The sequence below is a fragment of the Gambusia affinis genome, linkage group LG08, assembly GCF_019740435.1.
Source record: "Gambusia affinis linkage group LG08, SWU_Gaff_1.0, whole genome shotgun sequence".
Taxonomy (NCBI): domain Eukaryota; kingdom Metazoa; phylum Chordata; class Actinopteri; order Cyprinodontiformes; family Poeciliidae; genus Gambusia; species Gambusia affinis.
Genome location: NC_057875.1, coordinates 4,216,351 through 4,232,621, shown reverse-complemented (window position 1 = coordinate 4,232,621; position 16,271 = coordinate 4,216,351). Strand labels below are relative to the sequence as shown.

The 16,271-nt window shown below is 41.5% G+C and overlaps 1 protein-coding gene across 5 annotated transcripts in view; it reads right to left on the bottom strand.

Annotated features, from left to right (window-relative positions):
* LOC122836148 (homeobox protein DBX1-B-like) overlaps window positions 1–16,271 on the bottom strand; it is a 39,539-nt gene that overhangs the window by 6,365 nt on the left and 16,903 nt on the right. For 4 of the 5 annotated variants that reach the window (XM_044125869.1, XM_044125871.1, XM_044125868.1 and 1 more), the window contains 2 exons: window positions 930–1,440; window positions 36–113 (listed from right to left, as the gene is read on the bottom strand). In XM_044125869.1, the coding sequence (XP_043981804.1) occupies window positions 36–113; window positions 930–1,251 (400 nt within the window). In that variant the 5' untranslated portion in view covers window positions 1,252–1,440. Of the gene's footprint in view, window positions 1–35; window positions 114–929; window positions 1,441–3,028; window positions 3,080–16,271 lie in introns of those variants that run through there. The other variant, XM_044125872.1, reaches the window with a different exon arrangement.

Below are 16,271 nucleotides of genomic sequence, written 5' to 3'. Positions count from 1 at the left end.
CGTCAATTTCAGCCGACCAGATGTCAGCGGCCTACCTGAGAAGTACGAGGCTCTGATGAGAGGATGAAGGTTTCCGTCAAAGAACGGCAGCGACTTCGTCTGAAGACTCTGAACTGAGGAGGAGGAGGAAAAGGAGGAAGAGGAGTCCCACTCAGTGACAGGAAAATGATTAAAATCATCCAATCAGCATCTGGATCCACTTTCTACTCACTGTTTGATTCAATTTAGCATCTTGAAAAAAAGATTTTATATAAATGTATATAAACTCATAAAATAAGCATCTGAAATATAAAATATGCCAAACATTGAAAAAACAATAAATACATCTTATTATTGCATATTTTAAAGAAGATTTTCCTCTTAATTTGTTGCAAAAATGGGATATTATTTAATTAATAATAAGCAGTAGAGTTATATCTGAGTTCATTTGAAATGTTAATGCTTTTTTATATAAAAACATTTGAAATCTCTTTATAGATTTGATGGAATTAATATTTGTACTTGTTTCATCACAACAGGTCTTAAATCTCAGCCAGACAGACTCTATAAATAAAGATAAATAAATAAACTTTCTTGAAGCCAAAAGGAAATAAATTTGCTTTTGTAATTAATTTAATATTTAATAAATACTTAGTTATTTTAAATATTGTAATATATATGCACAGATATATACATTTTAATTAATTTTCATTCATTTTATTTAAAAAAATAAAAACATTTATTTCAAATATAAAAGCAGGTAGGTCAACTTAAAATTTAAAAATAGTAAAGAAATTAAGTCGGTTTTTTAAAAAAAACAAGTAAATTGTCAGAGAGAAAAAATATAATAATTAAGTTACTAATAACTAAATGTTATTAGTAGTTTTACCTAAGACTAATATTATTATAGTTTATGTTAATTATCAGTTGATAAAGCAACAGGAACTCACCGCTCCGTGTGGACGGGGCCAGGATGGTACTGACGCCGAACTTCAGGTATCCCGAGTCCGAGCAGCCCGTGTGCGGCGACCCGGTTCGGTTCGGTGGTTCCGGGCGAGCAGAAGCTCCCAGCCCCGGGCCGAGTTGGATAAACTCCCCGGGGCTCCCGGAGGAGAAGGCCCGGTGGATGTAGCCGACAGGCTGCAGCCGCAGCAGATCCTCCACCAGGAAGCCGGAGGGCAGCGAGCGGCCGAGGGGCGAGGAGAGAGCCGCGGGAGGACGCAGGAAGCCCGGGTAGAGAGGCGGCGGCAGCGCGCTGCACGGGAACATCATGGTCAAAAACTGCTCCTCTGGTCCCTGAAGCTGCTGTAACTGGTTTTATACTGGAGTTACTCCCACACACCAGTACGCGTCAGAAGGTCCACCCTCACCTCCCATTAAGAGCTGAAAGTTTCAAACCAGTTCAGAGCGCTGAGGTGCATGACAGGACTGGATAAAGGAACTGGTTCACCAGCTGGTTTCCTACGGGTTTTAAGGAAAATGCAGATTAAGAAAACAGGAGTAGATTTTCTGGGAAGTAACTCGGTAATTTTGATATTAATCTCAGAAATTCTCAAGAAAAAACCAAGAAAGGTCTGAGTTTGAAAAGTCAAAAATTTGCTAACAAAAAACCCCAACTCAAATTCTTTGAGTGTCAGAAGTCAAAAATGTTGAACTTTTGAAACTCCAGAAGTTAATACCAAAAGTTAAAACATTTTTACTTTTGATGCTCAAAATTTTTTATTTTCTTCTAGAGGATTTCTGAGATTAACCTCAAAATTTCTGGATTAACAAATTGTGTCCAGATTCACCTGAATGAATTATGTCTCTTTGGACGATTCCACATGGACTGTCATTCATTCATTCATTCAGTCATTCAGTCATTCATTCATTCATCCATCCATCCATCCGACTCAAATTCTTTTTTCTTCTTCTGTGCTTTAGAAATGAATACTTAATTTCCCATCTTTGTTTTGTTTCCTTTTAGCTTTGATTAGTGAAACATAAATATTCACCACTGGCTGAAATCTTCAAACAAATCCAGAAGTTTTGGGATGAAACTAAAGAAAATCTAGAAACTTTTTTTGTTGATTCTCTAGAAAAAAAAAAAATGCTGCTTTTATCAAACCAACCTGTGTGAATCTGTGCAGCATTTAATTCCATGAACGCCTCGTTTTAAGGCATAACGACAAAACGATCTGCTGCTTCACAAAAAGGAAGAGATCATTAAATCTGCTCCGCTCAGACATTTGACACCTTAACCAAAAAAAAAAAGAGAAAGTGTTGCATTCAGAGTATTTTATTCGTTCAGAAAATCCCTCCATTGTGCTGAAGTGGAGCAGATGGTTGATGAGCATCAGCAGAACTAATTTGTCCTCCTGGTCCAACAGACTCTCCGACCTGCTGCTCCGATTCTTAACCAGAACAGCAGCTGTTGGTGAATTTAACACCAGTTAAGACTCATTTTAAGGCCATTAGCCCGGCAAAGTCTTACAACACCGACCCGCCTCCATTATTAGTGGCTGCGCCCATTACACATGCAAACAAGCTGTCTGCGGCCATAACTAGTTAATTCTCCTGTTAACTCTCTGAAGTCTGAACAAACAGACGCATTTATGTCACAAAGGGGCAGAAAAATCCTCCAACATGAAATTTATTCCTGATTATTTTCTTTGTTATATTTGGGGATTAGCTGAATCTTTGTTTACAGTTTTTTCTGCATCCAGTGTCTTTTACCCTTGAATTTTGCATCAAAAACTGTTTACATTCCTGCTGTTATTTGCAAAGTGTTTCCATTTCTTATGAGCACCACTGCATTAATGTTTTACCTTTTATCATCCTTAACCACTTCATGTTCACTCACTCTGTCAATGAGAACTTCTTGGCTCACAGAAATTAACACTTTCATGCATGAATTATGACCCTTTATGGCAGGGATTTTTTCCAAAGTCTATTTGATTTTCTTAAGACATTAAAAAATGATGTCTTGTAGGTGATCAGTTGTAATTTTCTCCAAATGCAAAGTTGTTATTTATAAAATATATCAGTAGTTTTAGTCTGTAGGGGTTACCTGTAAGAGTAAGAAGAAGTTGGGACTCGATATTCCTGAGTTGGTTTTCCATTTGTCGGCCATATTGGATTTAACAAAAACTTTCTTGCACTTGCAGTGAATGGCCAGTAGTTGGCAGTGTAGAGTATGATGCGCTATTTGTCCACCTTACCGGCCTGTGTGCATTTATAACATAAGAATCCACAAGAAACACAATAAAATGGATTTTTGATAGTTGTCCACTGCAGTGATTATTTTTGTCTGAAGTTTACCAGGAACTTTTTATTTGCAGTTTTTTCAGCATTCAGAGTTGAAACTCTCTCGTCTCTTTGCATTTTGCATCATGAGAAAAATGTAGATAAAAATCTGCTTTTAAAAGAGCATTTATTAGTTGTTTTTCTGCTTGAATAAAACATTTAATATTTCTCAGAACCAAAAATGCTATAATTTTTAAAAAGTTTTAAAAATATAGTCAAAGGTTAGCAACGACACTGATCTGAGGCAAAAAGTGATCCAAACATTTCCATTTAAACACTTTTTATTTAATTTCACTGCCATTATGGTACAAAGTAATGGTGGTGATATTTGAATTTGTTTTCAAACTTTTTCTATTAAAAGATTAATAGTTAAAATTCATCAATTTTTTTGTAATCAATCATATTATTTTCTTCGACCTCAAAGATTGCAAGAAATGTCATTTTTATGGCTGTGTTTTGGTTTAGTTTAAGTTAGTTTACTTTTGTTTATTTTAGTTTGATTTCAGTGTTGACTGAATGTCTTACAGAAGCGTTGGTTCAGCAAAAACATGGCCGCCTGCCTTTGCTTACCCCAAAATTACACTCTTGGGTTGTTTCTGCACCTGCAGCTAGCGAGTCGTCATTAAAAGAAGACATTTGTTTTTTCAGTTTAACAGGTGAATTTAGGGAGGACACCACTTGTACTGCTCCTGGAAATAAGTACAACTAAACACAAACTAAAAAAACCAAACCAAAATCTCTTCATATTTCAACTTCTGCATGTGTTTTCTTCAGTTATTCCCGTTTTTGTGGTAAAAAATCTAATGGCCAGCAATTTCTGCAAAGATTTTATCATTATCTACTCGGGTGATTCAGGTGTGTTGGAGAAGAAAAAAATCAAAAGCTGCATGGTGCTTCTTTTCAAAGGGAGATGCTAACATTGTGAGATGCATGATTTTCCATGACCTGTCCTGAATTACGGTACATTTGGCGATATTTTATTTAAATAAATGAACTTATTTTCATCTGTGTAATGGTGAGTAATAGTGAGGGTCTCTGAGGGTCTGAAAGTCGGTGGAACAGAGCGGATTAGCGCGGCCTTTCAGTGCTGCAGCGCAGCGACGAGCATTGAAGTCATGTTAACTTTCTATTAAACATCGGCTCATTCTGTGAAGACAGACGGAAAGCAGCTTACGCTGAATGTGTGTGTGTGTGTGTGTGTGCGTGGGTGGGTGTGTGTGTGTGCGTGTGTGTGTATGCGTGTGCGTACTTGCTTAGCTATCCCGTTTAGGTCGTTCTCTGCCATGTCCCCTTGCATTCTGGAGGTTGATGTACTTTATGAATCTTAATGAAAACTAGAAAATTTCTTAAGAAATTTAAACGGGGCCTGCCAAAGCGCGCCCGTCGGTTTGGACCCGGCGTTCCGACACTGAAAGTTAGCATCGACACCACAGAAAGCTGCAGCGCGATCGATGGCATGAGGAGAATCACAAGAACGTCGACTGACAAGTACTTGCACCATTCTGCATGTTAAAATGAGCGTATGAGCTAAAATTAGCCAAAATGCTAATGTTAGCATGAATGCTGTCAGTAGCCTGTGAGGCATCACCAGCATGTTGTCTGTAATTCACTTACTCCTTTCAGCAAACTAAACATGGCTAGTAAATCAGAAATATAGCTAATAGCTTATTTAAGCTAACAGGCTTATGCAGCGAATTGCCTAAGCTTCGCTAAATAGTAGTTAATAGTGCAGGGGTCACCAACACGAGGCCCGCGGGCCCCGTAGCCTGAGGAGCGAGTTCTAAAAATAGCCATTGTCATTAGGGAGCACTGCCAAAGAAATTATTTAATTGAATGTTTTTACATTGAATTAATGTTTTTAATTAAAAACCTTCATTTATATATATATATATATATATATATATATATATATATATATATATATATATATATATATATATATATATATATGTTTATATTTAGATTTAAAAAAAAAAAAAAAAGTAAATTACAAAAAATGTTTAAAACAACTTGCTTTTGCATAAAACTTTTCTATGGTTAAAGTTCAGAACTGCGCAGACTGCAGCAGGATTTTATCAGACGGCAGCAGAGCCTGCAGCTGTACGGCTGCACACACTCTGCCTACCTTAAGATTTGGCTTGAAGTAAAAAAAGAAAAATTTCTGACATTTTTATTATCGAACCCTCTTTACAGTTAACAAAATTGTGGAGAAAAAAAAAGATCTTATGTCTCAAAACATCTTGCAGTAGCACATATCTGAGTCTGTGGGGGTGAGCAGCCGAAGCTTAAATCTTATTGGTCAGTTTGCTTTTGTTTATTTGCTGGCTTGGCGCTTTTTCTGTAAACTAAAAATGAATGACAGGAGTTTGAACCTCCCGTAGTTCTAAGAGCATCGTTTGGATCCTGGCGGAGCTTTTTACCCAGTGCGGTTCTGGCGGGTCGTCGGTTTATGAGTTTCTTTGACGTTTCCTGAACTGGAGAGCTGATGGGTCACCAGTTAACTGACATCTGCTGCTCTTCCTGGATTAAACAATTTAATCTAGTTGAAACTTTCCCCAATTAATCAAACATTGTTGCTTCACCTTCTCCTCCTTTGGACGTCTGACACCACCTGAACCTGGAATCAACTGACAGCCATCTTGGTAGGCAGTTGCTATGACGACAATAAACAAGCCACAACAATACTAGTACAACTATTGCTCATTTACAATTTTTGAGTTTTAAGCCTGACAATAAAAACAAGGTTTAATCAACTGACCCAACTTTCAACAAGATTTAGAAATCAATAGTTATAGTTTTTATCTTTCACTTTTTCATGTTGTTGTAAATAAATAACCACAAAAACCAACAAATCCCAACATTTTTTCTGAGTTTATCAACATTATTTCTCAAAATTGGCCAAAAACATTTGGTGACCGCTGTCTCAGCCTCACTTGATGTCAAGTTACAGTGCATGACTGATAGAGAGATTAATAAAAGATCATATTTAACATCATTTATTAGCTCAAATATCGTAAAAATTCCTTACAAATATTTTTAAATTAGCATCACAAAATCTGTGATGGTTGCAGAAAACCACAAAAACAATCCTGGACGGACTGATTAGTGTGAAAAGATGTTCAATATTATGTTATTTTAAGAATTATTGAATGCTGAAACACCTATATATTGATATTTTAACAGCTGGATTGTTTTTTATCAGTACGATCTGGAGCAACAGACCCTTTATGAACATTCAGGTTTTTGATCTGGTCAAAATGGAAATGAGTTTGATGCCCTGATATCTGGGATAAAAACAAGTGAATCCTGGACTATTTTGAATGTAAACAAGAATAAAGAGTGAGATATTTGGTGGAGGAATGATGTCACACCACCAGTGATGGAAGACTCTGTGATGTCACCGTCACAGGCTGTGATGTCATCAACTGCAGAATTGTATGCAACACAATTCTGCATATTTTTCATTGCTCGCAGTAACACTGACCAGTTCAGACGTTCGCAAAGCTCTTTAGAGAAGTTAACAGATCGACGATTGTAGTGATTGAATTAGAAAATGTCTCATCAATCACCGAGATTCAACAGTGGGACGATGGGATCCCACTGGAGACGGGGAGGCCAGCAGAACCCCCCAGGCAGGTTCCCTCCTGCACACCCGACTGTCTTCCACGGGGAAATCCAGCGACTCAACTACCTCCTGGAAATGGAGAGAGCTGGAAGGGACCAAAAACTGTCCCACCTGGAGGCCGAACTGGAAGAGACGAAACTCCAGTTAAAGAAACAGAAAGATCTGAAAGAAAGTTTCATCAACCAGGCCAAAGAAGCAAAGAGGGAACTTCAGAGATTAGAGAAGTTCAGTGACCCAGCAGTCCTTAACGCTGTGGTCACTGCTTCCAAGGTTCACAGTGACATGAAGTACATGAACAAGAAGTCCTTGCAGCAAGTCTTTGAGGAGTTGAAGGTGGCCCACCTCCTCAGCCGGGAAGCTTTTGTAACTGAAATTCAGGCTGAGAGGAAGAAAAGTGCGGCGCTCCAAGAACAACTGGACCAACTCCAGACTTCCTTCCAGGAGCTGAACTCCAAGCATGAAGCCAACGATGCTCTGCTGAGGAAGGAGGAAGAAAAACAAAAGATTCATGAAGCGAGGCTTCATGAGGAACGACGACTGCTGGAAAACCTCAAAGCTGAAAAAGACCAAATGTTTCTGGAAATGTCCTTAAAGATTGAGTTCCTGCAAAACGGCGAACAACTTCTAAAAGAAGAACTGACTCAGCTCAGATGTTCTTACAGTGAATTGAACTGTCGATATGAAAACGACGTTTCTGAACTGAAGCAAGAAGCTGAAAGACATCAGGAGGAGCTGAGACAGGAGAAACACTCTAACACTGAAAGAGAGAAGGAAAATCTGCAGCTCATCAAAGATCTGAGAGCCGAGAAGGTGGAGCTCTCCCTAAATATGTCGGAAGAAATCACCATCCGACAGAAGAGGGAGAAACAGATGCACCATGAACTGGACCAGGTTCAGTTTTTATACGAGGAGCTTAAATGTAGATTTGAACAAGACGTCATGAATTTAAAACAGGAGATTGAAACCTACCAACAACAGTTAAAGGAGGAGAGAAAAGATCACATGGAGAAAATAGAGGAGGACAAAGTGATTCTGGACACCATGAGAGCTGAATATGCCATCCTCCAGGAAAACAAGACAACAGAAATCAAATTCCTGCAGGAAAGAGAGCATCCAGGCTGAGCTGGAGGAGGTAAAAGGTTTATACCAAGAGCTGAACTGTCGGTACGAAACCGAATTAACGGCATTAAAACATCAGGCAGATCAACACAAGGAGGAAATCAGACGTGTCCAAAATGACCTGGAAACAGCAAGAAATGATTTACTGCTGGTCGACACACTGAGAGCTCAGGAAGAAGATTTCCACCAGAAACAACTCACAGTTCCCCAAGACATGGAGAAAGACCATCAGAACCAACCGGACCCGGTCAAAGTGTCAGAGGTTTCTGCTGAGGAGGAACTCTCAGGAGAACCTGTATCTGGTTGTTCCACCGATCCACAAACCTCAGAAGAGACCAAGGTCTCTGGAGAAACTGTCCAGGAGAATTTGGACCAACAAAACCTCCGGGACCAACAAAACCTCCGGGACCAACAAAACCTCCGGGACCAACAAAACCTCCGGGACCAACAAAACCTCCGGGACCAACAAAACCTCCGGGATTTGTTGGCCAAAATCCTGGAGGACCGCAAAAAGAAGAAATCCAAAATTTCCTTCTGGAAAAAGATCCAAAACGCTCTGCGGTGGAGGAAGCCAAAAAACAAACAGAACAGTGAAGAACATCCAGAACAGGCCTGAAGTTCTGGATTGTGATATTTAGAGGAGGAGAAAGACGTGCAGGAGTCGAACCGAGGACTGGAATCGAACGCGTGGAGGTCATAGCCTCCATGAACGGGGCGCCATGACGCTCCATCAAGACCAAATTTAAAAAGTTTTTCCCCTGATGACAAACTAGAAATTAGATCCTTTCCCGACCCAATTGGAAAAAACGAGGGCAGCACGGTGGTGCAGCGGTTAGCGCTGCGTCTTCACAGAGACCATCTGTGTGGAGTTTGCATGTTCTCCCCGTGTTTGCGTGGGTTTTCTCCGGGTGCTCCGGTTTCCCCCCACATCTCCTAAAACATGTCGGTCAGGTCAGTTGGTCGCTGCAAATCGACCCAAAACAATTTCAGAAACTCCAAACCATAAAGTTCAGTTTTATTGTTAAACTGGTCAGATTAACTGGTCAGTTTTATTGTTAAACTGGTCAGATTAACTGGTCAGATTAACTGAATTAGCCAAATGTTACGTTTTGCCCTTTTCCCTTCACTGGTTTAGAGCCACAACAACACTGGGCTCAATTTTATAGCAACGTATTGATTTAAGAGTTAAAATGTTTTAATTTAATAATAATAATGATCTCTGTTTATTTTCACTGTACTTTGTGCTTTTAATGGTTTGACCTTTTCTACTCACTTTTTATATTAAATTGCACTGAATTGTTGCTCATTAAACTGTTTAAATCTGTATTTTAAAAAGATTATAAAAAGGATCATGCAGTGGCTGTTTTAGGGCGACTGTGGCTCAGCGGGTAGAGTGGTCGTCTTGTGACCAGAAGGTTGCAAGTTCGATTCCAGCTTCCTCAGCCACATGTTGAGCTGCCCCAGGGCGGGGCACTTAGTGACAAGTTGCCCCCCGACCTGCATGTGAATGTGACTGTAGTGTGAAAATCTTTGAGTGTCAACATGACCAGCAAGGATCAACACAAGTTCAGTTCATTCTCCTGTTTTTGTTTGATAAATCCTGTTTATGTTTTTATACCAAACATTAAAAAGCTGATTTAACAGGTTTGGATTTCTTCAGGTTCCAGGATGTTAATTGAAGATTAGAGTTTAATCTAATCATAATTTAATACTCTGGACCATGAAGAAGCTCAAACTTGTTTTATCTGGTTTGTTTGTTATAAGAGAAAACATTTTTATCAGAAATAACAGTTACTGTGAGATCTTTCCATTAGTCTTTATTTATAAATACAGATTCAAGATAATATAAGAAACTTAACAAAAAAGTGCAATTTAATATAAAAAACTGTAGAAAAGGTAAAAAGAAGAAGAATCTATGAAAGCATGAAAACAGAATTTAATCAGAAATCGATTCTTAAATCAATACTTTGTAATAAATATAAAGCTTTTATGTTGTCTGCTTGTATAAAAGAGAAGGAAAAGGGGCTAAGAAATGCCTAATTCAGTTATTTTGTTAACCAGATTTATGGTAAAACTGTAAATGATGTTTTATTTAGGACGTTACTTCTAGGTTTTGTTTGTCAACCTGGGTTCAATTCCCAGTCCTGGGGAATCAGCTGCACGTCGTTTCCTTCTCTCTCCTCCCAACTTCCTGTTCAGCCTGTTAAATAACGGCTTAAAAAACTTTATTAGAGCCTAAAAATCTTTTTAAAAAACTAAAAAGATTAATTTCACCTCACAGCTGGACCAAAGGTCAGAATCTGTTTCCTCATCTTAAAAAACAACTTTCTTCCTCTCTCTCATTTTAACAGGTTACTTCATATTTACACACACACACACGCACACACACACACACACACACACACACACACACGCGCACGCACACACACACACACACACACACACACACACACACACACACACACATCCCCTCCATGGGCTGCCACCTTATCGTGGTGGGGGGGTTTGAGTGTCCCAGTGATCCTAGGAGTCTTGCTGTGGGGGCTTCATGCCTCTGGTTGGGCCCCCCAGTGCAGACGGGTCCAAGGTGAGGAACCAGACCAAGTGCAGCCCAAAGATCCTGATGATGAAAACGACCATTGGAAACAGTGGTTCTGCTGGCCCCTACATGAGGCCCCACCCTGGAGCCAGGCCTGGGGGGGCACGTTGGGGAGCCCCTGGTGGCCGGGCTTTAACCCACAGAACCCGAAAAGAGCCGATGGGTTCCGGCTAGAAAGGGTCGGACTCACCAATGGCTCTGGTTCTGGAGCCAGTCTCCTTGAAAGGGGTTGGATGTTCTCCCACCCTGGAGTTGCCCCTTGTGAGAGGCGCTGGGCAGGAGTGGGCTGACTTGTTGCCCCCCATCTTGGTGCCTGTAGGTTGGGGTGAATAAGAGGAGCCTCTTCCTCTGCCTCCATGTAGGAGGTTTAATCTGGACTCCTACCTCCATGTAGGAGGTTTAATCTGGACTCCTACCTCCATGTAGGAGGTTTAATCTGGACTCCTGCCTCCATGTAGGACGTTTAATCTGGACTCCTGCCTCCATGTAGGAGGTTTAATCTGGACTCCTGCCTCCATGTAGGACGTTTAATCTGGACTCCTGCCTCCATGTAGGAGGTTTAATCTGGACTCCTTCCTCCATGTAGGAGGTTAGGAGGCTTATAATGCACTGGGGGAAACCCTGGATAAATGTATCAACATCAATGACTCCTGGATTTCTCGAAGGAGCCCAGAGACCCTGCAGAGAAAAACCCTCCAGTATAACAAGGCAGTTCCCAGGAGGGGCACTCTCCAGTACCCCCTCCAAGGACGTAAAAAGGCTGGTAGACAGTCAGAACCCGACCGAAACCCGTTGGTGGAAGTCCAGATTAAACCTCCTACATGGAGGTAGGAGTCCAGATTAAACCTCCCACATGGAGGTAGGAGTCCAGATTAAACCTCTTACATGGAGGTAGGAGTCCAGATTAAACCTCCCACATGGAGGTAGGAGTCCAGATTAAACCTCCTACATGGAGGTAGGAGTCCAGATTAAACCTCCTACATGGAGGTAGGAGTCCAGATTAAACCTCCTACATGGAGGCAGGAGTTCAGATTAAACCCACCGTGTTGCTCTGCTGTGCAGCTCCATGTGAACTGCAGGTATAACGTGTAGTTGTGCTTGAAGAGGAGCGTTGAGTGAGCGGTGAGAAGGATTTCTTTTTGTGAACCAAGAGCTGTACAGCTGTACAGACTCTGTGAACCTTGAGATCTTCCTTTAAGTAAAAAATGAAAAAGAATCATTTCTGGAGTTTTTATTATTTAATCTTCTTTACTATTAACAAAATTGTGGAGAAAAAAAAATCTTTTGTTCCAAAACATCACAACAGCACGAGATGCTACGTACAACCGTGAGGGTGAGCACCCAAAGCCCAAATCTTATTGGTCACTTTACTTTTGTTTATTTGCTGGCTTGGCGCTTTTTCTGATAAAAATGAATAACAGGAGTTTGAACCTTCCGTAGTTATAAGAGCGTCGTTTGGATCCTTGTGGAGCTTTTTATTGTGTCGGTTCTGGTGGGTCGTCAGTTTAGGAGCTTCTTTGATGTTTCCTGAACTGGAGAGCTGATGGGTCACCTGTCTGCCGTTATCTGCTGCTCTTCCTCGCGCTAAAACTGCGGGTTAAACAATTTAATCTAGTTTAAATTAATCTATCCAAAATAGAGTAAAAATTAAGCAAATATTGTTGCTTCACCTTCTCGTCCTCTGGACGTCTGACACCACCTGAACCTGTGATCAACACTCTCCTCTTTCCGTGAACCACAAGGGTATATAGGCTCTGCTTCCATGTCTTTATTATTTAGCATCGGCTGAAAAAATAAAACAATGTCCGCTGCTCTTGTGGTTTAGGTTGGTCCTGATTTCTGCGCAGTGGGGAGGTGGTTGTGCTCCTGCAGGTCAGGTGCAGTGACAGTTTTGTGCTACTCTCCGATCTGTTGGACCTTTTTTTTATTTTTCGACATCTGCTGGTGTCAGCCAGCAGTGACCTGTCAGCTGTTTAGTTTGCGAAACCACAGAAAGGCTAATAAACCGGCGACCCGCTAGAACCGCGCACTGTAAAAAGCTCAGGCGGGATCTTAGGACTACGGGAGGTTCAAACTCCACTCATTCATGTTTATCTTACAGAAAAACGCCAAAATGTGAAATAAACAAAAGCAAACTGACCAATCAGATTTGGGCTTTGTGCCCCACCTCACCCCTCACAGACTGAACACAGCTGGGTGTACAATATCTATGGACACAAAATCTATTTTTTTTTCTACACAATTTTGCTAATAGTAAAGAGGGTTAGATAATAAAACAAGAACTATTCTTTTCTCTATTTATTCAAAGGAAAATCTCAAGGCACTCAGTTGGTCCAGCTGTGCAGCTGCAGCTGTTACTGCAACAATCCAGACTCTCAGTCACTTGTGGACAATTTAGAAGCACAAAAAATCTCCAAAAGGGAATCAATCTTAAAACTCTGAACAGGATTTGTTTCACAATATGCTCCGATCCATCCATCCAACAAACCATCCATCCATCCATCCAACCAACCAACAAACCATCCATCCATCCATCCATCCAACCAACCAACAAACAATCCATCCATCCATCCATCCATCCATCTATCCATCCATCCAACCAACCAACAATCCATCCATCCATCCATCCAACAAACCATCCATCCATCCATCCAACCAACCAACAAACCATCCATCCATCCATCCATCCAACCAACCAACAAACCATCCATCCATCCATCCATCCATCTATCCATCCAACCATCCATCCATCCATCCATCCATCCATCCATCTATCCATCTATCCATCCAAACAACCAACAATCCATCCATCCATCCATCCAACCAACCAACTGTCCATCCATCCGTCCATCCATCCATCCATCCAACCATCCATCCAACCAACCAACTGTCCATCCATCCATCCATCCATCCATCCATCCATCCATCCATCCATCCAAACCATCCATCCATCCATCCAACAAACCAACCATCCATCCATCCATCCATCCAACAAACCATCCATCCATCCATCCAACCAACCAACTGTCCATCCATCCGTCCATCCATCCATCCATCCATCCATCCAACCAACCAACTGTCCATCCATCCATCCATCCAAACCATCCATCCAAACCATCTATCCAACCAACCAACAAACCAACAAACCATCCATCCATCCATCCATCTATCCATCCATCCAACCAACCAACAAACCATCCATCCATCCATCCAACCAACCAACTGTCCATCCATCCATCCGTCCATCCATCCAACCAACTATCCATCCAACCAGCCAACAAACCATCCATCCATCCATCCATCCATCCATCCATCCATCCATCCATCCATCCATCCATCCATCCATCCATCCAACCAACCATCTATCCAACCAGCCAACAAAACCATCCATCCATCCAACAAACCATCCATCCATCCAACCAACCAATCATCCATCCATCCATCCATCCACCCATCCATCCTCCCAACCCAACAACCATCCATTTTCTGTTGACTTGATTCTCTAATCTTTCCATCAAAGTCGTCTCAGTAAATATTCACCTTGAGGAAAATAATTTCTAAATGTCAGTTTTTCCATTTACAAAGTTGGAATTTTAATATCTTTTAGTGCAATTTTTTTTTTAATGATTCTATTGAGTGTAAATTGAAAGTTAGCTTGTTTTCACTCCGGCCTCCAGAATGAACTGCTCAGGATGAAATAGTCTGTTGGCAGTGTGGCGCCCCATGAATTTTCTTCAAGCAGAGCCAGAGTGTGAGATCGTCCTCGGCGTTTTGAATCCATACAATAAAAGTAAAACTTGACCGAAGCGATTAGCCCGTGTCGCTGACAAATATGAGAAATGGCTCGCCTCGGTGTCCCCATCGCAGCCTCAGGACTCCGGTGACACAGAGCACGCTCGCTGAATGCTCATTAGCTGGAGATTGGTCATGGGAGCTCAGAGCGGCACATCGCTGTGCTAACAGTCTCTCCCTTTATGCGCTCCTCCATTATACCATTCACGGCCCATTCTGCGCTAATCTTATTGGAGGCTCATGACGTTCTGCGGCCTGCAGCAGGAGGCTTAAAGCACCTGGCAGGTTGGTTAGAGGGAAGCTTGTAAATGCCTGTGGTTAAAATGGGTCAGAACACAAGCCAAGCCCAGAACCAGGGGAGCCGGGAGGAACCAAGGGAACTGGGGGGATGTGGTTGTCAGGTCCAGTTTAGATCTCTGGGTTGTCAGAGGAGAAGCAAAGACGGACCAGGTTGTTTCACAGACCTGGGGCTTCAGAACCAACAGGAAGCAGAAACAGAAACCAGAGGTCAAAGGTTAGAGGTTAGCTTGGCAACATCTTTGTGACAGAGCGTCTGACTGTTCTGGAGAAATCAATCAATCAATCAATCAATCAATCAGTCCGTCCGTCCGTCCATCCATCCATCCATCCATCCATCCATCCATCCATCTTTGGTCCCGGGAACATTGATACTCTAATCTTTCCATCAATGTCATCTCAGAAAATATTCAGTTTGACTGAATTAGTTTCTAAACATCAGTTTTAAACATTTACAAAGTTGGAGTTTTCAGATCTTAAATATTCTAAAATATTTGATTTGTGTTTGGCCATTAAATGATTTATTTCAGACAGAACTATTTCTGATGCCTGCAGCTTCACTAGGAAACCAGACATGACTCAAAATAAACCTTTTTAAAAAACCTCTCAGGTAAATATCTCCACAGCAGGAGTCGGTCCAATTTAACTGGATTTTCATAACATTTCTGGCCTCTTCTAATCGTTTTCTAATTCATTTTAATTAGATAGAACAACTGCAACAGTCTTTATTGATGTTTTGAATTATTCCTGTTTAAAAGAATGCTTCCTGTTGCAGAGTTGCCTGCATATTATTATATAAAAAGTTGTTCATTTGTGGCCCTTTGGGGATTTCAGAGCGGATTGTGTTTTACTCTGGGGAGGGGGGGTTCAGGCACCTTGTCCAAAGGCCCGTATTAAGCCGGGCTGATGGGCTGAGTGTAGGACGGGAGGCAGACTCAGATCTCACTGAGGTTAGGAGCCCAAGGTTAGTGCGAGGCGTGGAGATGAATGCAGCTCGTCTCATTTCTGAATGCAAGGACGCCAGCGCAGCGCTGCGTGGCCAGCAGGTATTGAGGCGGGCCACGCCACATAATTGGATTGAACGCTGGCCACGGTATTTATGTCACTTCTCGTCTTGTCAATCCCATAACAGGCATGGCGGCGGCGTGGGGATCTCCCATGGTGACGGGACTTTGCCCTATTCAGACAGAAAGGAGAGAAAAGAACCAAGCCTCATTTAATTCACGTTTAATTCTCACTCAAATCGTTTTAAGGCTGCTGTTATTTGCATAACAGGGAAAAAGGGACTCTGCCTTTTCAGGGCGTCTGTGTGTGAGAGAAGGAACAGGAACAGTGTTGTAATTGAAAGTGTTTGGTAGGCTTATATATGCATATGCTGAGGGACAAGCGTTCTCACACGGATCAGCGGACTGAGGGATTCTGGAGCCGTTTTTCCACACGTTTAGATCACTTCTGTGATGGCATTTCCACACAGCGTGACGCAGCAGTTAGACAAAGAACAAATAAAAACCTGCTCCAACTCAGAAAGTCTTTCACAGCCCCAAAATCCTGCAGCTGAAATAAACTTTCAACCCC